Below are 22,979 nucleotides of genomic sequence, written 5' to 3'. Positions count from 1 at the left end.
CCTCTTCTGGACCCAGTTAAGACAGGAAGTTCCTAGATCATCAAAGTGTCAAACAATGCAAATGAAATGTAAATGAAGTAATGGGATTTTAACATATGTGTGTTCAGACAGAAAAGCAGCTGAAACTAAGATATTTAATCTGAGATACTTATGACTAAGGTATCAGAGTATTGATACCACCATTCAAAATATTGATTAAAAAATTGAAATATTGTGTCTGACTTTGAGGAAATACAGCTATTGTAAGGGAGATGTATAAGTTGAAACAGTTTTGGCAAAAGAAGGAACTGCTGCAAACTGGTCAGGAATAAATCTGGGGCTCAGGTAGAGAGAAGAATGTTCTAACCAGCAGGATTCAAGCACAATCTCTTTCTGAATGTTGAGGAGCAAAAAGATTCAGCTAACCTTATGTGGTGGTTGGTTAAATGTAAGAAAATGATTACTCTTGGTTATGTTCTTTAATGGGGTAAATGTTACTTGATGACCCAGGAGTTCCCTCTCATTCTTGCTTCTCCTGAGCTCTTGTCTATGAGGAGGATGTTGTGATTTGATATTTACTTTCCACATGCCCTCATTATATTGTGTGTTCACTTTTAAAAATACAAGGTGTTGAAATCTGAATATAATAATGCCTTGTAGGAATAGCCTGATACTCTAGAGTTAATGCAGAAACTAGGTAAAATGTATCATGGAATTTCTGGTGAGTGAACCTTTGCCCCACATACACAGCTGTTGGTGTGCATCAGATTACCTACTTATGCAATGCTGTAGGTACCTTCTGTTTGCATTGTCACATGCTTCTGCAGCTAAATTTTGGACTAGTACAGATTTTTATCTCACGATAAGAAACCGCTAGGTAGTTGGCACAGTTTATTACCATCAAGAGAATTAATTTCTTACATAGATAAGTAGAGACTTTGATTTATGCTAGACTTCTATGAACACGTGATGCATCTTGATGCTTTCTGTATTGGTTCTATGGGATTTAAAACTAGATTTTACAGTGTTATTTTTGACTTACTGCTGTGTAGCAATGCAGTAGAATAGTTCTGGTTTTGCCACAGTTATAGATTCAGCAGATCCAATAGGTATTTTGCATACCTCCTGGAAAGAGAGAAATCAGCTCATTAGCCTTATCAGACAATTTTAATTTAGAAGTGCATTTTTTTACATTGTGAGAATATTTTTGCAGCATATCTGGTGTCTTTACTACTCACAGTAAATCACACAGTTTTGACTAACTGTGATCAACCTGAAATGTGGGTGGGATGAATTTTACTTTCCCCTTCCTTGCTTTCCTGTCTTTTCATAATTCAGGGACACTTATTCAGGTCATCAGTGAAGTGCTGGACTTCCAGCTTCCAGTTTAAAACAAACCAACAGAAAACCTCAAACACTGCTTCCCTCCTAAACCTCAAACACTGCTTCCCTCCTTTCCCCCCCCTCCCCCCACCCCCCCAAAAAAAGAACAAAACACCTCCTCCACATTCTCCCCATTTTCTTCCCATTTTCCCTCAAGTCTGTGGAAAGCTTATCTACACAAACACTTTTCTTTCATACCCACTGGTTGTAGTACTGGGCAGGCTCTGTTAATTTTGATGGCCTCTGAATCATCTTATTCTGTATTCACAGAGGCAGCAAACCCCAGGAGCACCTTCAGTCTGTGTGCACACTTCCATTTAGCACCCCATTCAGTGGCACCAGGAAGTTGAAGTGTATAGGTACCAGTTGAGATGAATTTTATATTGATATGGAAAAGAACTGATGGTGGATCAGTGGTGCATTTTGATTTGGAACATACTGATAGTAACAAAAGATACAATGGATACATGTTAAAATAATCACTGGAATACAGAAGTGTTTCTACTCTCACTCCTGTTGTGCAGAAGTTATATGAATTTCAGTATGATTTTTTAAAAACTTTGAGACTTAGTTTAATTCCTGTTGGTCAACCAGTCAAGATGGTTGTTGAATTATTGCAAGTAATTCCAACAGAAAGCTGGTGTTAGAAATTGAGAAGAAAACTAAGCTGTTCTTCTGCATCACTAAAATATCTGGTTTTGTTGTCTGATCCTGGGCTCTTTATTTGTGCTGAAGAAAACTGCTGGTGTTCTAAAAGCAAAGTTCCTTTCTTTCTGCAGCAGTCTATTTGGCTCACAACAAAATGAAAGGAACTTAGATTCACAGAGAGAGTAAACTAAAAAAAAAGTGTCTTGGTATTTCTGCTCACTTTATAAATGCAAGCATTATGTGTAGCTATCCCAAGAATTATGCAGAGTTGAAGAAACTTCAGAGTTGTTTTCTACAGTACTTATTCTTTGTGAATTATTTGGTTATAACTCTTTAAAATGTTAAGATGTAAAGTGAAATGTCTTGGCAGTCATTTATGAATAACTCTCAGCTGTTAGTGCTTACTTTAACACTTTTATTGCTGGGCTTGTGTTTGATAGGAAGACAGAACACTTCTTGCCTCTTTTAAAGAGGAAATCTACACTATGGCTTTCAAGCAAATGTTGGTGCCCATAGAGTGTTGCAGGTTTTATGCCCTTAATGAAAAATAGTGGAAAATAGCTTATACTTAGCTACAGGCTGGTTCTGTATTGCATAGTCCAACCATGCTGCTTTTAAAATTAATCTTCCTGCTTGCATAGTTAAGATATATCTGAGGAGGAGACTTACTGTTCCAGTGGGACAGGTAATTAAAGTTCTCAGTAGCTTTATTAAAGATTTGTGTAAATCACTAATGGGATTGGCAGCCTGAGCTCCACTGAATTGCAATGTTGTGCAGTGTGGATGAGACAGCTTTCACATAAATATTTACCTTGTGCTTTCCCAAGTGTTTGAGTTGCAGGTTAGTCTATAACATATTTTTCTTCTTTAAATAAAGCTTGTTTTAAACATGCTTGTTTTGAATTCTTCCAATTTCAGGGAACTCTCATGTATTTGCATAGCATGATACATGAAACTCAAATTAGACTTATTTTCACTGTCTTTGTGCAGCTTGCATAGCATGGGAAAAAAATGAGACCTTACAACAGATAACAGCTACTTCATTGGAGTTTATGCATTATGCCTGCCTTGTCCTTGGGGAACTGGGAGGAGAAACTGATGATTCAATTTCTTGGCATACATCAATGAAGTGAAATAACTGTTTTAAATGTCTGACATTTAAGGATTGGTTTGGGCAGGGAGAGCATATTAAAAATTGGAGAATTTAGACTTAAAAATTATTCAGCCAGCTGATGCTGAGACACTTAGGGTAAGAAAAAAAGACTAAGCCTCTTTCAGCTTGAAGATGAGTAACTTAATTGTGATCTGTGATCACATGAGGAAGGACAGTGTGATAAGTACCTCCTATGCTTATTAAAGTGTTTGCCCCAAGTTGTTTATTTTTAGGTTCGCTGGCAGAAAAATCAGCTATGCATATGGTATTTATGGTTTCAAGTTTGTATCAACACTAAGTTGGGATGCCCTAGTTGGTAGAATCATTTTTCTAGCAAGTCCACCTGATTCTCCCTGAAAAGCAGGAAGGTGACTGTATGACTGCAAATTTAGAAGTGTGTCTTAGATGTTAATCATATACTCAGTACTTTTAATTTTATTTTTCTAAGAAACATTGCTAGCTCCCTCCATCTGCAGTGCCTGTGTATAGATTTTGTATTCTCAATTCTTATTCTTTCATAAAGTTACCTGGCTTACTATTTAAAATGTATGCATATATATATATTAGTGGAACAGGTAGACCAGCTTGATTCAGTTACTGTCTTCGGGTGGGTGTTCTCCATAGTCATTTTCTCCTGCTATTAACAAAACAAAGATTTTGGAGGACGGGGGCCAGCTGTGGTAAGGTGAGAAGCAAAGAGTGGCATTTCTTATATAATTATGTGATAGACTAGCACATATACCTGCAAAGGGAGTCTACACTCAAAGGACAGGTCTGTCAGTGGTAAACACTGAACACAAGCCAGCTCACTTTTGGCTACTATATACAAGTGTTGCAGTACAACAGAGCTGCTGGTTCTGGTGGGTTGGAGTCTGGAGGCCTCCAGCATAATGGGAGCTCTGTATTGCTCCTCTTCAGACACAGCCTTGTGATGGTGGAAATTCTGACTGAGCTTGGAAAGGCAATTGTAGATGTTACACAGTGGGAATATGACTTGAGAAATCTCCTTCTCCTGTTTATTTTCTTGTTTCTTCTTCCTCCTCGTCTCCTTAATTCTTAGAATTGGAGCCAGTTGGGTGAAATACAGTTTCATTTCATTTCTCACCCATTGGTGCCAATTGGGTGAAATGCAGTAAATGTGCTCTGTCAAGAAGTGGTGACTGAAGAGTAAAATGATTTCCTGGGAAAAAATGTTTTCATTTTATTAAAGCCTGCTTCTTCAGACAAGAATATTTTGAGATTTTCTTTGTTCTTTTTCTTAACTGAGGCTTTATTAAGGCTTAACCTAGAGATGTGTTTAATGCATATGAGTTGGACATGACTCCCAGTTCTCAGGAATAGATGCTGCTACTGTGACTGCACTGAATTGTCATTCAGCAAATGTTTTAAGTGATTTGTCTACCCTGTATATTTATAGTGACGTTCTCTTTTTTCCTCCCCAAACCCCTTGTTCTTAGCGTTCCCATGGTTTGGAATGGATATCGGTGGAACGTTGGTTAAGCTGGTCTACTTTGAACCTAAGGACATTACTGCAGAGGAGGAGCAGGAGGAGGTGGAAAACCTGAAAAGCATTAGGAAATACTTGACCTCCAATACAGCCTATGGTAAAACTGGCATTCGCGATGTCCACCTGGAACTGAAAAATTTGACTATGTGTGGACGCAAAGGAAACCTGCACTTCATCCGCTTTCCCAGCTGTGCCATGCACAGGTTCATACAGATGGGTAGTGAAAAGAACTTCTCCAGTTTGCACACTACGCTCTGTGCCACGGGAGGTGGAGCTTACAAGTTTGAGGAAGACTTTAGAACGGTATGTGAATAGTTCACATGGGTTCACTGGGAGGTACTTTGAAAAAAAACATCATGAGAGCCCATCTATTAAAATTTGCTGGGAAAATAACTCTTTTTTAGTCCATCCTAACTGATTAGGAGCAACAGAATCAACTCACGTTTGTTAATTGGTGACATTGCTGAGAATGTGGAGGGGTGAGGGAAGGGTATTCTACTTGCTGGGTATTCTACTGAAGTATTGCTATGCAGGATGTTTTTAGTAAAGGTGGAGTTTTTTTAGACTATGGCTGTGATGATCAGATGCTTCATAATCAGCTGAGGGTATGCTATGACAACCTAGAAGCCTGACACTACAGGTACTTGCAAACTGGTCATCTATTGGAAACCAGATATCAAACCATACAGGCTAGAGATTTGATTCTGGTTCCCTTCCTTTTGTATTAACCTTGAAACAGACTGAAGTCAAGAGTCTGGAAGACTCTTGGAGCATGGGGGAGAGACAGTGTGTGGGAACATAATACCAGCAATCTTTTGATTTAAATTCTGTGAGTGTGCCATTTAAAGAAAGGCAATTCATGAGATGAGTAGGTCTCAGATCCCCAAAGATTTAAAAATAGCCTTTGCAGGGAACTCCAGAAGCTGATGTAAATGTGAAGTTTTGCACTAGAGTACTCTTCAAAAATTGGTTGTGGTGCAGAAGCATCGAAGAACCACAGTAGGAGGTGAGTTTTAGTTCTAGTGAGTGTGGCCTCAGTTGAGGTGTTTTTGAGTATCTTATGTCCTGGGAATGGTTCAGGCCACATTCTGTAGTGACAATGGGAGGTCTCTTCAGGACTTTCTGAAGAGGCATACTATTCCCTTGGAATGGTCAGTCTCTCCAAATTCATTCTTCCTGCATCATGTAATAACAGCTACCATTGTTTAGTAAGGAAGTTCACGTCCCTCACTCCCACAGCTGTAGAATTGAACTGGAAGTTACCTGGTGGCTCTCATAGCTGAACATTTCCCTCTGGAGCTTTGGCCTTACAGGCTGTAAATATGCAATCCACAGCGAGGGATCAGTCTCATCTCAGCTGCAATATAGCAGGGGAAGCCATGGCTGGAGGAGTAGGAACTGTTTTGCCAACTATTGAACACAAGTATGAGGCCACATAGCAAATGACTGGTTGACTTAGGCATGAAATTCCACACCTCTGCAGTGTTGTTAACATCCTGTGTGCTACAACACTTGTGTCACAGACGTGTTTTATGAAAAATCCTTTCCTTAGGAGTTTTTCTCTTGAGAAGCTGAGAGGCCTCAGAAACAAAATGTAAACAATGATTGTCTGCTGCTGTGGAATGCAACAGGTGCATCTGTGATTGGTCTCATCTGGTTGTTTCTAATTAATGGCCAATCACAGTCAGCTGGCTCAGACTCTCTGGGAGTCAGGAGCTTTTGTTATCATTTCATTCTTCTCCTTTGCTTGCAAGCCTTCTGATGAAATCCTTTCTTCTATTCTTTTATTATAGTTTTAGTATAATATATATCATAAAATAATAAATCAAGCCTTCTGAAACATGGAGTCAGATCCTTGTCTCTTCCCTCTTCCTGGGACCCCTGGGAACACGACCATACACTTGTAGGTAGTTTAAGACAAACCATATAAAGGCTGGCTGGGGAGTTTTCTGGCATAAAGCTATCAGTGAAGTGCACTTCCACTAAAGTGAGTGCTTTGGACACCTCTTACAGCTATCCAGTTCCATAGCTTCCTTTATAGCAAGTGTTTCTTGGCTCAAGCTGTAATATCCTTAGAGAATTACAGAAGCAGAATATTATCCATTACATGGAAGTTTCCTTGCTTAATCTCTCTCAAAGGGCAGTGTGTTCTGGGTACAGGCTCTTAAGTTGTCACACTTCATTAGCCATGGTAACAGCAGCTGGCTATCAGTAGGTTCTGCTGTGTGTAAATTGACACTGGACAACAGCTTCAGGACTGCTCTGTGAAAGTTCTGAAATACCTGTTTCAAGTATTTGACCACTAATTCACCTCTAGAAGCAGAGAATATGTGCCAATATCTTGCTACTGCAGGTTTCAGTATTGTAAAATGCCTTATACGCTATTTGCTACTTAGAAGCAGTGTGGAAAAACTAAGGTATGTTTGTGAATGTTATTTTAATTAAAAAATCTGGCTAAATGTTAGTAAATTCATTTGATCTAGCTAACATGCTTTTGTTCTGGCCCTTTATTTTCCTTTGTATATGCTTTTAAGTTACTTGTCTTTTCACAGTATTTCTCAATGTGACTGTAAGATTGCATGGATTTAGGACAAAAGATCCAATACATTGCAAAACGACATTCAAATCCCAAGGAAGGAAGCTTTCTAAGTTTATAGAAGCTTTTTCTCCTTAAAATAGAGAGGCAAATACCCTGTTGTTACTTGTCTCTGTTCCTTTGTCTGGGTTTGAATCCCTAAATGAGTTAAATAGGTTTGATCTAGACATCTCTGTTGTTTTTGTGTATTAAAAAATAACAAACAAGGGTGAGACATATTCTGTTTACCTTAAGACTGTTTATTTTTCTATAAAAAGGCAAATAAATCTACCAAGGTACCTAGGTTTAGCTATTTCACCTCCTTCATATGATCTGCAGTGTTGGAGAGGTGGATACTTGAAGAAGTCTCCATGGTCTGCTTGCTGAATGCTGGCAGTATGTTAGGTCTTTTGTCAGTCAGTAGCTTGGCAAATCATGTGACTCATTCTGAAGATCTGAGTGCTTACCCTAGAAGTAGGAAAATCGACTCTATTCATTAAACTAGACCACAGAAATAATTTTACCAACCATGTGGTTATACTTAATGTTCATTGAAGAGAGCATCAGTAAGTAATTCACCAAAAGGACTGTTTCCAGCCTAGGGGGGTTTTTCTTGCATTTTTGTTCTTTTTTTACCTCCTCTCTGCATGACTCTGAATTGTCTTTGTAGCTGGCAGTCTTTATTTTCAGGTAACAGCCGTGTTAAGGCACGGATGAATCTGCAACCTAATTCTGACAATCCTTCCTCCTTTGCCCAGCTATGTCACTTCACATATTCTGTAAATGCTCAAGTAACCACTTCTGTGAAACTAAGGAGTATTTAGACTTACTCCCTTATCAGCTGAATCTCTCTGTGCTCTGTGACTCCTCCATTACTTGCACAGAAATTTGCTGTTCATGTCATGAGGAATAAATTTTTAGGCTGCCACTCAGTTTTGTAAAGCAACTAAATGTAAAGCATGGGCAGGATGAGGGGAGGAAGGACTTGTCAGATTTTTGATTAAAACCGGCTCTATTATAAAATTTCTGTTGATTGTAGTGGCTCAAAGGTGGGATCTCTGTATTCCTTTCCTGAACAGACACCTGCAGAACCTGGCTTGTTTTAATAGAAATTTTATTGCTGTCTTCAGTGGGAGCAGCATCTGTGCTAAAAATGCCCAATCACTTAATCAGGAACATTTGGGACAGGGGAAGGAGGAAATCTCTTTACCAACAGAAACTCAAACTCAGGCCTTGACCTTCCTGTAAAGGAAAATGATTTAAAAGTGAGTTTGGCTGTTGGATAGTGATTTTCTTGTGCCAGTTATTAGCTAATTCTAAGTCTTGACTTTGTGCTATGAGCTGAATGCCTGAGGATGACTTATAGACTGTGTTCATCTTAAAACAAATAAACTCACTGTCCTGTGTTGTAGGATGAGTAAGCTGTGTAACTCTTTCACAGTTAGTGTGAGACTCAAAAATCTTCTTGCTGAGGGGGCTGGAGGCAGCTGTTCAGGCTGTAGGGGCTGGGCTGGAGTTGACAGAGGCATCCAGAGAATGGGTAAAGTAACCTCTTCAGAGGGAATGGAAGAAACAATGTGCATCTCTTCCCTGCCAAGAGAGAGGAGAGATCCTTAGGGCTCTCTGTGAAAGGGGGCAGAGCTCTGCACAGAATTCCTGATGAGTGCTTTTTTTGCCCAAAGCTGATACAGAGTGAATCTTCTGCCTCAGTGGATGTTGGATGTCCAGTTTTTTTGCATTTAGACTTTGTCTTGTTTGAATGTGGATAGTTATTTTCAGCTCCATAAAGTAGCATGGTTGGGGTTTGAAGTGAAGATACTCAAAATATAAAGAAAGCAAAGTCTTTATGAAATAGAAGAGATGGAAGGAAAAGCTAGATTGTAAGCTATTCTAAGAAATAAAAACTGAAGCAATGCCCAGCAGACATAAAAGCCACATAGTAACATAGTAAATGAGGCTGTTGTAATTGATAATTAAAAAATAGCCAGATGCTACGTTCCTAACAGTTTTTTTTTACAGAAAAAATATCATATTTCTCATTGAAAGTCTAAGCGAAAAATGGACTTGCAACTGCATCTAGGTTTAGACTTTGCTGTGTTCTCCAGAATACAGTAAAAGTGGGTGAAATGTTTCATGAGCTGAAAATTGAAAATATGTCTGCACACCAATGGTGATACATTGGACTTCAACCCCAGAGCATGTATGTCATGGCTGCCCTCAGCTCACTTCTAGAGGACTGGGCTGTTTCACTTCACCTTGCTGAAGTGGATGCATTTGCTCACCTGTAATAAGAAACAAATGGGACCCAAGTCTTTGACATATGTGCTTCCATATTTGAAAGCACAGACAAGCGGGTACCATGTTTTTTCTTTTTATACTGCTTGGTGCTTGAATACAGTTATATATTTTTTTAATGTTATGTTATTATACTATTTAAAAAACAAACAAGGCAAACAACAAAGAAATCCAAATCTAAATTTCATCAGGTAACACAATTTTCCAGCACTTCTTGCAAGAGTACAAGAGATGGTCTTTGATTTTTCTTGGAATAGCATCTGTACACAGTAGCAACAGATTTTTTGTATCATTAAATCAACTGTGTTTCAGGAGTGTGGTATTTCAGGGTCATAGGGGGAAATGTTGGCTATTTTCTTTTGGTGTGTTGCACCTGCTTGCAAGCATGGTTGAAGTACTAAGTCGCTCCTTTTGATGGTCCTGAAGAGTTTCTTAAGGTCTAAAGTGTTTTGTTCCCTTCCCCAGTATTTAAAAAGCAGTCTTAAAAATAGAGGAATAGCTACAGTCTGGCTATAATGCAGAAAAGTTATTATTTAAAAAAATGTCCATGTGGTTCCTCTGTAATCATCATAAATTTTCCCTCCAGGGTCCTGTATACTACTTTGTTCTGCAGTTATTCTTCTCATAGCACAACTTTCTGACATAACCTCTAGAGAGGCACTGTCCTAAATATAGTTGCAGGAGCGCAGAGTAGGGTAAGTTGACCATTTTGCTGTCTGCCTTCACGTTAGGAATTGTAAAGGGCCAGAAAATATCTGCAAATGCATTTTGTAAATGTTGTAGGAAAAACGTCCAAATAAAATATGCTTCTAGACACAGCTTCCATTTTTGTTATCCCTATTTGCACATAAATTTTGGTTCCTCTAAAGAGAAGAGGTTTGAACAGCTGAAAGTTGAGGGTGAGTAGAGTGTGGTAGGTCAGGTTATGGCAGCAGGAAGAAATATTTGCCTACTTGTAAATTAGTTACAATGGTTCCAGGTACCTCTATTCTGAGTGCGGTTTTTTGAGACATTGTGAGCAAATACACAGTTGTGTATGCAGGCAAAGGGACTGAATTGTGACTGTGGCTCCATTGTGCCTTCTTGTACAAGACTGGGTTACTACAGTTCTTGAAACTTTGCCCTAATTTCTGTTTAGAAATAAGAACAGTGTTGGCTCAGTCATCTATTTGGAGCCTTGGGTGTCTGGTGGATGCAGAGCTTTTGGTTCTCTGAAGAAAGGTGGATTGACATAGAATACTGATGCCTGTGTTGATTATTCCAAAAATCAAAACCAGACTTGCAATGACACAGGAAAATAGTTTTTCAGTCTGCTATGAATATCATACATAAAAGAAAGCAGTAATAGGACTCTGCTTACAGTATATCAACTGTTAAATATAGCACGGAGCTATAAAAAGCAGAACAAATTTCAGTGTGTCTTTTATACGTGGAGGGCTGGACCTAATAAAAGCTTTATGTGTAGTGCTTGAGAAGGAACCTGATTAGTTTCTCTTGTTCTGTTCTTAAAGAGTTGGTGAGGTGACTGGAGAGTGTAGAATCAAGGGATTTATCTGTGGTTTTGTACTGGTGTCAAAGTGTTCTTCTTTGATTTGTATTACTTGTTTGTGTCTTGCAAGGTCTCTGACTGGTGCTTACCTGTTTGTAAAAGTGTAGAATGGATCAGACAAAAGCAGCTTCTGGCTGGTATTTGGGTTGTATTAGAGTAGGGGTTTGGACAGTAGGGACCATACCCCTGCTAATGACTCATCTGTACAACAGCTCCTGGTTCACTGCACATTTGTGCACGTGTTGGATTGTGTTTGCTCGTGCTGCATCCAACTTACACACCAAGGTGAGGAAACTGCCACTGTACAGCACATAACCTAGGGAAAGATCATGGGTAGTACAGAATATTTCCTTGTGTCATCCAGGTATGTGCAATGTTGGTTGAACTGAATAAATCCTGTAAGGAGGGATGACTTAGGGGACTCCATGCAATGTTCATTGTGATAAACAGTGCATGAAGGGTTTATTATGTTGATACCTTGCATCATACCTTGTCTTGTGTATATCTTGGAGCTTTTCCTCTTGGTCTAATAGTTAGAAATTGATTAAACCCAAGATATTTGCAAAGTGCCCCTAAGAATTTTGTAACATTTCTTGAAAAACTTTTTCTCATGAATTATGCTTATTCTATTTGCTAGCTAAATGGTTCAAGTCTTTTATGCTGCATGTCTAAAATTTTAATTTGTGTGGCAATGTGGTAACCAAAAAAAAAAAAAAGGTATTGCAGAAGTTGCAGTAAGAAAGACAGAAACGAGAGGAAATTATTTCCACCTCTCTCACTTGTCTTATGAATAACGGGATCTATATTGAGGTCTTTGAGACTGCTGGTTTGGGGTCTTTTTGTTCTTATTTCTTTTCCCTGGTTACAGGATTTGAGGAGTGGCAAGTAAAACAAAAGGACAGACCCAAAGAGTGGGATGGCTTTCACTTAGGGCAAGCTAGAGCTGTGTACAAGTAGAGCAAAGTCTTAACAGGGGAGATTTAAATAGCTTAAAAGAATGTAACCTATTGACCATGGCTGCTCCACAGAAATATCTTCCCTCTTTAGAGTGACTTAATATAGCTTCCAGAATTAAAAATAGGACATAGTTACCCATGTAAATCTTCTCCATTAGCTGTTATTAAAACATACTGCAGGATGCAAATGCTGAAGAACCAGCTGTGTACTGTGTAACTGTGCTGCCTTTTTTTTTTTTTTCCAGAAAGTAGAGTTAGGCATGACCTGCTTTGCATGCATGAGGATGAAAATGACCTCAGGATTTGGATGGGCATCTTTACAGGGTTTTTTTGCCTTCTCCTCTACTTAACAATGGAAAGGAAGGTTTCTACAGTTGGTCAGAGTATCCTGTTTTGAGAAAGGGATGTTATTTATAATTCTAGTGAATAGAATGCTGTGGCAAGTAGGCATGTCTGTTGAAGTACAGTCATGGTGACCTGCAAGATCTCAGAGGGAATGTCTTTTGTCAGGTTTTGTTACTGGTTATCTGCCTTCTCTTTAAGTTATGTTCTGCTGGGGGCATGGGCCTGAAAACCTTTTTATTTGGATTTTTTTGTATGTTTTTTTACCAAACATAGGGGTTATGCCTCTCTTTTTCATGTGACATTTTAAAGTGCTCATTGTAATTCAAAAATTAACCAGAATAACTAGTGACATGTAAAAAAAAAAAAAAATCCACTGTATATTTAATGCATTTACATAACATGAAGATCTTAATTCTTCTATTGGAAATTTTATTAAATTGCTGAAAAATGTGGTTGGATGATGAGCTAAAGTACTTTGCATCCTGAGGAATGCTGCTGTGTAAGCATATGTCTGATACCTCTCAAAAGCTGCAGAGCACAGCTCCTCTTGGGCTGGGAATTAGGGGGAAGATATTTATTGCATCAGAACATGAATGAGGAGAAATATTTCCTGCTTGCAGAGCCCAGAATGTCTCAAAGGCAAAGGAACTTAGATGGCATTACTGTGTAGCACATCATTGTTTTGGGAGGTACCTGTTGTCAGGCAGATAGTGAATTTTTATTTCAGACTTCATGCTTAGATCTTTGTACTGCTTTAATAGCATAATGTGTTACTATTAAAGTGATCAAAGTGCTTCACTGGAACCTTTTGTCCTTCTCAGTGTTGTGTTATGCTAGGAAATGTGTGTTTCTTAATTTCTTGTTATTCTTTTACAGATGGCTGATCTACAGCTCTATAAACTGGATGAATTGGACTGTTTGATCCAGGGCCTCCTTTATGTTGATTCTGTTGGTTTCAATGGCCAACCAGAGTGCTATTATTTTGAAAATCCTACAGATCCTGAACAGTGCCAGAAAAAGCCTTACTGCCTTGATAATCCATATCCTATGCTGCTGGTTAACATAGGCTCAGGGGTCAGCATCCTAGCTGTGTATTCTAAGGACAATTATAAAAGAGTTACAGGATCCAGGTAAATTTCCTTTTGTTTTTTTTTTATTTGTTCTCTTTTCTCCTTCACAACTGAACAGGTGAAATTAGAGAATGTGATCAGTAGCTACAGCTCCAAATTGTGCATGTATTCCCATTTCTTTTAGGAACCTACCAGTTACAAGGCTGAAAATATCCTAGGATACCTTCAGAGAGAATCTGTGTCAGGGAAATCATTGATCTTTGCAACTTTAGACCTGCCTTAGTCTCTTGTTGGTGTTCTTACCTATTTCCCATCTCTTTGAAATACCAAAATAAAACTGTCCCAGCAAACGAGTCTTCTCTCCCCTGCTTTCTGTTTTTTGGTACATGATACATATTAAAGTTTCTTCTGTATACTGCACATGATGTGATTATGTATCTTCTATTGCCTTACCTAGGGCATACCCTTGCCACAATGGTAGCCATGAGCCATTTTCTATCTGCAGTACAGATGGGTACAAGTTCAGTGGGAGGCATTGGATTTCTTGCAGTTCTGGGTCTTTTTCAAACACAGAGATTTTGGCATCTTTGGTAGACATGCTTCTAATCCTTTCCACTGTGGAAGGGAAAACATGACTGCAGTGTTGTCGACTTGTTATAGGTGATGAAATCAATACTGTCTTGTGGCTGGTGTGCAGAGCTTTCTACTGTTCAAATACTGAGTATGCTACAGTTCTGTGAGATGTGTTCTGAAAAACCCAATAATCCAAGAGCACAGATTAAATAGTGCTCCTATGTGACCTCCTGTGCTTTTTTCATGAAGTGCAAGTGTGGTGTCTCACGGATCCCCCTGTTTTCAGTGGCTTCAGTTGCTGTGACTGTAGTCACTGCAAATAAGCTAACTTTGTCAGTGGCCAAGAAAGAATGAGGGTGTAGAGGTTAGTAAGTTGAAGGTCATGTCTGTAAGACTGAAAAGTTCAAAGTAGAGCTTTAATGGGTTAGCAACATGTTGTACACAGTTAAATAGTCCCAGCTAAATTTATGTAGTCAGTAAATATTGTACTTGAGCCTTTACAAAATATTCAAGTGAGTGCTCCTTGCTCAGAGTTCTTGCAGGGAAAGAACATTCAGGCCTGATGCTGGCTTGCTTTGAAAAGGAGCCAACCAGAATGCTTTCTGCCATTGGCTAGGGGGACAAGGTCTGTCTTGGCTGCCAGCCCTCATAGATTTACCTTTGTTCACTGCTCATTCTTTCCTCAGTCATTTGAGTGCTCTGCTGGTTAATTATTCTTGTGCAGAAAACTTGTTAGAGTGCTGCAAATAGCAAAGTGGTATCTGAGGTGTTGGATTGGACCTTACTCTTAGCTAACCCTTAAGTACAATTCTCTTATTCAAGGATTAAAGACCCAAGGCTAGTTTGGTTAAGACCACCCTTGTGTTAAATAGGAGCTCAGCGCAGTGTCAGTGTTGGCCCCTCGAGGGAGGGGTTGTGAGATGCAGTTGGCACCTGCGTGCAGCATGTTGCAAATGGCACTCTGAAGGTTGTGGTGAAAGCTGGTTCGAGCTGCTGGGCTGAAGGGACTGTGCTTTTGCAGCCTTGGAGGAGGAACGTTCCTGGGCCTGTGCTGTTTGCTCACTGGCTGCGAGACGTTTGAGGAAGCGCTGGAAATGGCCGCGAAAGGAGACAGCACCAACGTGGATAAGCTGGTGAAGGACATCTATGGAGGAGACTACGAGCGCTTCGGCCTGCAGGGCTCTGCTGTAGCCTCAAGGTGTGTGCTAATTGGGCTGTTTGTAAGCAGGCCCTTGGGAAACTTCCTGTGCATGCCAAACTGAGTGCATCATCCCTGGACTATGCACTGTGTCCATGTGGAAATGTCACTCCGTGTGTCATGAGGTTTGTCCTTGGATCTCTCATCTACTTCTTGCTCTTTTTTTTAAACAGGTATAAGTAATGCCTGATGCAGTTTGCTTCCATTTAAATTACAGTTATTTTGGAAGTGTCCTTACTCATTGTTCTGCCTTTCTAATGAGATCCCTTTTCACATTTCAAATCTACCACAAATGAATGGTTATCAAATCCAAGCAAAGCTTGCTAATTGCTAAAAATTTTAAGGGCTTTTATTACTCTTGAATATCTCATGTTAAAAGACATGGTCTGGTCTTCCTCACACAGCTTTGGTCATATGATGAGTAAAGAAAAGAGAGATTCCATCAGTAAAGAGGACTTGGCCAGAGCTACTTTGGTGACCATCACCAACAACATAGGTTCTATTGCTCGCATGTGTGCACTGAACGAGGTAAGTTATTTACCATGAGCTTAAAATCTTTAGAAACAACACAGTGAGATTATCAGGATGCAAAAATGCAAATTGCTGACATAGTAGATGTGTCACTGGCCTTGGTAAATATGCATGTATTTAATGTCATGTCATAACTCTTGTGGCTTGTTATGTGTGTGCTTTGATGCATAAGGCTGTTCAAGCTTCAAAGCTACGGAAGAGGGGAGAAAAATTGCCTGTAAAGCTCTCTTTGAGGCATTGAGATTTTCAGCCTGGAGTGTTCACTTGTTCTCAAGCTGTAATGCATAAATATTAATGTGTTTTTAATACTAATTATTACTCTGTTGCTTTGTAGTTATTTACAGGTTTTACTGTAGCAAGATGGAATTTATTTTGAATACTATTTTGCTTGGATTATTTCCATAGCAGGATGGGTTGAAATTGTGTATTGTGTTAAATGTTTGGATAGATGCAAGTTCCATTGCATTGTGTCAGAAAAAAGAAAATGCAGTTCATTTTCCTTCCTGAGACTCCTATCTGATGCTTATTATTTTCTTTTCATCATGATAAATAGGGATGGATTCTTCCATCCATACACTACAGCCTCCAGCAGTTTAAAAAAACCAAAAGCAAACACAAACCCCACCACAAACCCAAACATTCAGGCCCTTGCTTTTATCTGGTGATTTCATCCTTTACCATTATGTGGTAACTAATACCTTTCATCTGCTCTGGGCAGATAATGAATTTATGTGATTTTTTTTTAATATGTAGGTGCTTTAGCCACACAGCATTCTGTTGGTAGAAAAAATTGCTGCCGCTTTTATATTTTTAATCAACAACACACAGAGCCAGAAAAACTGAACAAAACAAACCCAAGGAACTTGCCAAACTCCCATCTAATCACTTAATTTGGTCCCATCTAGCTTATGGCTTTATCAGAAATAGTAAATAATTAATGATTAGTGCTTTTTGTGGGTGTGGGTTTTGATTTGATTTTTAATAAAAAAAAATCAACCTTTGATACTTCTCCCTGTTGGTCTTTCCAAGACAAAAGGTCTCCTTACCTAAAAAAAGACACTCTTTTATGCACTGCTTTGTTTTGTCTTTTTAATCTTTTATGGTTGTAATTTTAAGATTGAATTATCAGACCTTCATATGATATTCAGAGTGTGGTCGCTCAATGAATTTATAGATAAATTTTGGCATATGGATAAATTTTGTGTTCAGAACTCCTTTACTAAAAGTTCATAATATTTCATTTTTGTGAGCATGGAACTCATTTCTAAGAAATCATCAACAGTCCCTCTATGGTATCATCTTAAAAGTGGCTAATTAGGAGCCCCTATCATTGTGTCTGCATAATCAAGCATCTTTCCCCCTTTCAGTTGTGTCATTTCACTTTTTAAATTTGAACTTCATCTGCCATTTTTCCTCAATCACGCGATATAAGTCTCTTCAGCACTGCTAGGCTGTTCATTTTTTATTTTCTTTAGATTTTGTATGCCATTATTATGTTTTTTGCTCATATTCCTCTCTGGAGGACCTGATCAGCACAAGTTGCGGTGTATGCCCCTGTCAAATGCCACTGATAACCTTACTTCATTGTGAAAAGTGGCTGCAGACTTTTTTTTTTCTTGACAATTCAACTCTTTCAGTCAGGATGATTCTCTTTCAATGTTCTCTTTGCTTTCAGCTTCTTTACAGTGTTGCCTTGTGGCATGGAGTTCAAGCAGCATTGTACAGGGCTATCAAAGCATGGAGAGTTGCAGCAGGGAACCACAGAGGAGGAGACAGGCTGCTAGCGAAACTGATGCTTCTGAGTCACTGTGAAAAAGTTCCTACCATCTTTGTTCTGGGGACAGGCCTCTTAAAAACTGATGTGGTCCATAGAATTTGGTGGAGGAATGTGAATTAATGTGCTAAATATTCTTCATGTCACAGTGTCAAAGCAGAATTTCTCCAACACCTGAAGTAAATGATTTTGTAGTTTTAGAAAATGAAAACTTCATTTAGTTGCTTTACATTATATTCAAAAGAAAAACATGCAGTATCATTTCAAGTAAGCTAATCTTCAGATAGCTTGCTCTTGGGGAAAAAAAACTAATGCTATCACTCTGCTAGTTATCTAGACACCTAAATTGCCTTTGGGAGACATGGCTCTGACTTACAGCAAGCCTGATGAATCAAATCCTCAAATAAGAGCTAAATAAACAGTTGAATATGATATTCTTTTGTGGAGCTTGTATGTATTAGATTAGGGTTATGCTAAAGCTCCTTTCTAGGTTGACAGAATCAATTTATGCCCTGAAGCATGACATTTGCTAAGTTTTTCCCAATGATTGCAGCTTTAATATTGTGTTGAAAATGACTTGCATATGTGCAGGAAAAAATGAGGCTGGGGAATAAATGAAATATTCTGTCTGCAAAACTTCAAAGCAAATTTGCTTGCACAAAGTTGGCAATGGGATAGAAAAATTCCATAGTCTGGAACCATTTGGCCACAGACCCTTTGAAATGGCCTGTCCTAGGCACAGGACTGATCTCCTGGTTTATACTTTTCTTACTCACAGAACATGTAAGTTTGCATCTGAACCAGCTGCCTTGCAAAAATATATGCAGGTTTTTTATTGTGTTATTGATATAGATTTCCCTATTCAATTATATTGGTAAATACTGTGAATATGCAATGTTAAAGCTATGCTATAGCTTTCTGCTGCAGGGTAGTTGAATAATTTAACAAGACCCCACAGAGTGAAAGAGTGCATGTCTTTTCCAGGTTGCTGTAATTTGATTGGCTTAAATAAGCATGTCACCACCATCTCTTCAGCAGTTTAAGATTTCTGTCCTTCAGCTTTGAAAGTTTCAGCAGTGGACAATTTAAAAGTAAATTGACAAGACTCCCTTAAGAGTAGTATTTCAGCTTCTGAAAAATGTTAAATTTGTTTTTAGTTCAGATCAGAAATTTAGGAAAGTTTATATTATTAATGCAGTTTTTCACCTTGTCAACTCAAGGAATGTTTGAAACAAAATTGAAATTTGCATGTTGGTCTACACTGTTATTCTTGTAGATATGACTAGTACTTTTAGATTCAAAATTTGCAGTAATTTTTATACTCTGTGTTAGGTATTGCTTCTGGTAACAGTAGCTTTGTTTTTATATTCAGAAAAAATCATACGTGAATTTGAAATGTAGATTCTAATCAGTTTTATGCTCTGGCATTACAGGAAATTAATTAGCTGGGTATTTGTCCTTCCTTTATCTGAAGTTGCTTACTCAAGGATGCAGGGTGCTCTTGGCCATGTTCCATAGCAGCGTTTTGAAATTTAAGAAGTTCTTATTTTCATTCATAAATTCCTGAGTATGAATGCATGCTGATGTGGCTGCAGAGTCTGAGGAGGTAGATGACTGAAGGGAATGGTTTCAGTAACGTTTGTGCTGCTGTTGGGTTTGAGGGCAGTCAGGGCTGGCCCTCGCTCAGTCGGCGCGCACCGGTGCAGGAGCTCCGGGGTCTGGGGAGGGGCTCTGCAGGCTACTCCAGTGAGGATGTCCCCTGGGCTGTGACACAGGCACAATCCTGGACATGGCACAGGCATTGCTGCAGAGCCAGGTGTTGGGCTTTATAGAGCTGGATCAGTGTAGAGGGGTTACCCTTGCTAGTTCTGGTCCCTGTGCAGCCTTTCCGGCAAACTTCTACAGAAGGCTCTTGAAGATGCATTCCTAGGGCTCTTCAGGACTTCTGTAAAAGCTTTTATCTGCAGGATGTGGCCTCCCACTGAATCTTCTAGACCACTCCTAGTGTCTGGTGAACATCATCTGGTACTTCAATGCAAAATGCAAGTGCAATTTTGTGCATACCAGGCAGAACTGGCCTTGGTAAGACAGGAGCATTGTTTAAACACCACGCAGAACCACTGCTTACTGCAGTGGTGTACATACAAGTAAGGAAGGTCTGTGGCTTTCTCATAGGCAGCCCAGTACTGATGGTTCAAAAAATTCTTAATTTCCTGTGAAAACTGAGTTCAAATGAGCTTTGAAACAAAGGAATGCCATACATATCAAGTATTATTATGTTGTCCCCATTTCACTTGCTTTTTGAAAATGGAGTCGCAGTCCTGATAATAGATAATGAAAGATGCTCCTTCTCATCTCTAATGTAATCCTTCTCAGATACCCTTCAGAGGTTCTCCATCTGGATTTAATAATCCTAGTGATCTCTGGAAAGTTGCTTCATTTAACATGCAGGGGGAGAAAGATGTCTTCAGTGCAGCCATATACAATTAAAAATACCAAACACCACCACCAAAATGCTTATAATCTGAGTCATGTTGGGAAGGTTGTGACATTATTCAATATTTTAAACAAATATTCATTATCTATGATAATAGCCTCTCACTTTCTTTTGAATAAAACTCTGCACCTCTGTGCTCTTGCAATGTCTCCTACTTAGCCATCAGTAACTGCAATATTTTTTGACTTCTCAGTTTTAAGTATTTAAATGTTACCTTAAATTCCCATTTAACTCTGTATTAGAGGCAGAGGTACATGTTAAATGAGGCAAATAAAGTAGCTGAATATAATTTTTCTGGTATATTTTTCAAATTCAATTTTACAGAATATCGACAAGGTGGTGTTTGTTGGCAACTTCCTCAGAATTAATATGATTTCTATGAAGGTGCTAGCATATGCTATGGATTATTGGTCCAAGGGACAGCTAAAAGCTCTGTTTTTGGAACATGAGGTAAGAAAATACGTGTCGAGCTTCCATTTGTAAGTACAAAATTCTTGTAGTTCTTTTTGGTGAACTTGAAAGGAGAGAAATGCCATTGCTTTGAATGCACAAGCTAAGTTCTGCATTAATGTTATTTAGTTTACTAATTCATTTGAAAATACTACTTGTTACCTCCTTGGTTTGATCACTAATCTTGTGATATGTGTTGTTAAACATTGCCCATTTCTCGTATTTGATTTCTGACTCTGATATCAACAATGTTCATTTGTGTGGGCTGGTATAAGGCAACCTCAAGTATAATTCATTTTTGTAAGCAAAATTTTGAGGTGACTACCAGAAGGACAGGTCCATAATTGAAACTGCCCTGTCTCAGTACAGCATCAGTATTATGGTGTTGTAATTTTTTTTTTTAATAATTTTGGAGAACTATGTAAGACTTTTTCAGTATCAGGCCCTTTTTTCTACCTAAGGATGATCTTATTAAATCATATTTTAAATAAAGCAAATATTTGGCAGGGCTGACATTCTTTTAGTTGTCTTAATAGAACTGAAAACTTTGTGTTCATGTTATGTCTTATTTTGGAATTTGATTGGTTTTGATTTTCTTTTGCCTTTGTTCAAAGGGTTATTTTGGAGCTGTTGGGGCTCTTCTAGAAATGCTTAAAATGACAGATGATCAGTGATGAAGCTGTCTGAAGAGATTCCTACTGCAGGTGCTGCTGGGTAAGAGTGAAAGCCACTACAGGGATGGAAATGAAGCCATTATGGTAGTCCTACCTGCTGGATTTGTAAATAATTTAAAATCCTTTTAGCTGATCTTTAATTTCTGGGTTTTGACCTTATACTTCAGAATTCATACTGGGAATTACGAGATTTTTTTTCTGTACACTGTATTTTATAGGGGAAAATGTGCAAAGTGGCCAAACAAACAGATTTTATGGATTTATTTTAAAAAATGGATACTGTTTAATGTAGGACCTGTGATATGAGGCATCTGCTTTTCTTCTGGGGTTTACTGATTAGTGTGGTAATTTTAACTTCATTTAGTAATCACTCTAGGAGATTTTTTTATCTTATTTTCATGACGTTTCATGATTTGTTCTTGGTTTCAAATGAAACTACAAAGCTGATGCATTTTACTGTGAAAACTAGTCATTGATTTTTTTGCCTTTCCTTTCCTCATTAGATGAGATACTTTAATATCTCTCTGCCCACCCCACCCCCCCAAAAAAAATTTGCAAATCATTCTGTGGCTAAATGCATTTCTTCAGAGGACTGTGAGAAAGCTTCATAATAGCAGGAGGTTTAAGATTGTAATTTTTCAGTGGTCATGAATTGCAACACGAAGAGACTGCCAACTGGTTTTGCAGGGCTGATTCTTCTTTATAATAAAATATTTTAAAGAAGATGTGAACTAAAATTTTAATTATTCAACTGACACTAAAATGAAAATCTGCTTCTGATGAAAACCTCTGATCAACATGAAGAGTTCTGTAGTAAAGAGATATTCACACTAATACCAAGTTATTAACTTGGTATTAGATGGTAAAGGGAGATTGTCTTCAGTTATTTTTCTGTAGTCTGCAAGTTTTAACTTGTTCTTAATTGAAAACAGCTGATAACAGCATTATTAAAAGCCCAGTTACTAAAATTAGAAAAATACTGACTGGAGTATTTTCTGCTTCTAAACTAATGTTAACTTCCTCTCCAGGACACTAAAATTTGGGTGTTTATTCGAACACAGTATTTTCTACCTTTTCGGATTTGTGGACCTCTCTAGATTTGTTTTCCCAAGTCGAATTGAGATCCCTTTGAAATCCATGTACTTAGGTTGCTGCAGAGAATGTATAAACTTGGTCTCCCTTAGACACCTTGAGGGCTCACAAATGAGAGGCTGAAAAACAATTCATAAATTATTTTGTCTTGCAGGACTGTATGTGATGTCACATAAAGTAAATGACTCATCAGAGGGACAGTATAGAATTCAGTATATTTTTGGAAGGGGGTATATTTTACTTTTTTAAGTCATTAACTTACATATCTCCCAAATGTTGAAAGATGGTAATATTAACTGAAGTGTTAACTTGTGTGATGGAAATAAAGACCACTACTGTTTTGACAGTTTTAATGTATCTGTGGAATTCATTTCTTGAAAGCAATGATTTGACATACATAACACTTTTTTTGTGACCACTTATTTCCATGATAAACATTTGATTCTTGACATGTTTTTACTCTTCGTAACAAAGCTTTGGTCTTTGAAGCCTTTTGCCTGCTTGAAATTGACTTTAAAGGGCTGTAAACAAAAATATGAGATAATATTAGTATGTTGAAGTTGATATTTTCTGTAATATTGAGCTTGAGGTAAGTGGAGATGGTTCTGCTCAGTGCCTCTATTTTTTTAATAAAGAAAAGAAAACTTTGACTGAGGTTATTGGCTAAGTTTTGCCTTCAAATAAAGATTCACTTGTCCACTGTTTTGGTTTTTTAAGGAAAACTTTGGAA

General features: G+C 38.3%; 1 protein-coding gene across 5 annotated transcripts in view; it reads left to right on the top strand.

The window, feature by feature from the left end:
* PANK1 (pantothenate kinase 1) overlaps positions 1–22,598 on the top strand; it is a 30,572-nt gene extending 7,974 nt beyond the window's left edge. For 4 of the 5 annotated variants that reach the window (XM_084209998.1, XM_084209999.1, XM_084209995.1 and 1 more), the window contains 6 exons: positions 4,621–4,973; positions 13,267–13,520; positions 15,055–15,231; positions 15,636–15,759; positions 20,358–20,483; positions 21,098–22,598. In XM_084209998.1, the coding sequence (XP_084066124.1) occupies positions 4,638–4,973; positions 13,267–13,520; positions 15,055–15,231; positions 15,636–15,759; positions 20,358–20,483; positions 21,098–21,157 (1,077 nt within the window). In that variant the 5' untranslated portion in view covers positions 4,621–4,637 and the 3' untranslated portion in view covers positions 21,158–22,598. The remainder of the gene's footprint in view (positions 1–4,620; positions 4,974–13,266; positions 13,521–15,054; positions 15,232–15,635; positions 15,760–20,357; positions 20,484–21,097) is intronic. The other variant, XM_084209996.1, reaches the window with a different exon arrangement.
* The last annotated feature ends 381 nt before the right edge of the window (positions 22,599–22,979 follow it).

Source organism: Fringilla coelebs (assembly GCF_963513975.1).
Source record: "Fringilla coelebs genome assembly, chromosome: 8".
NCBI classification, from domain to species: Eukaryota; Metazoa; Chordata; class Aves; order Passeriformes; family Fringillidae; genus Fringilla; species Fringilla coelebs.
This window is presented reverse-complemented; position numbering and strand designations above follow the sequence as displayed.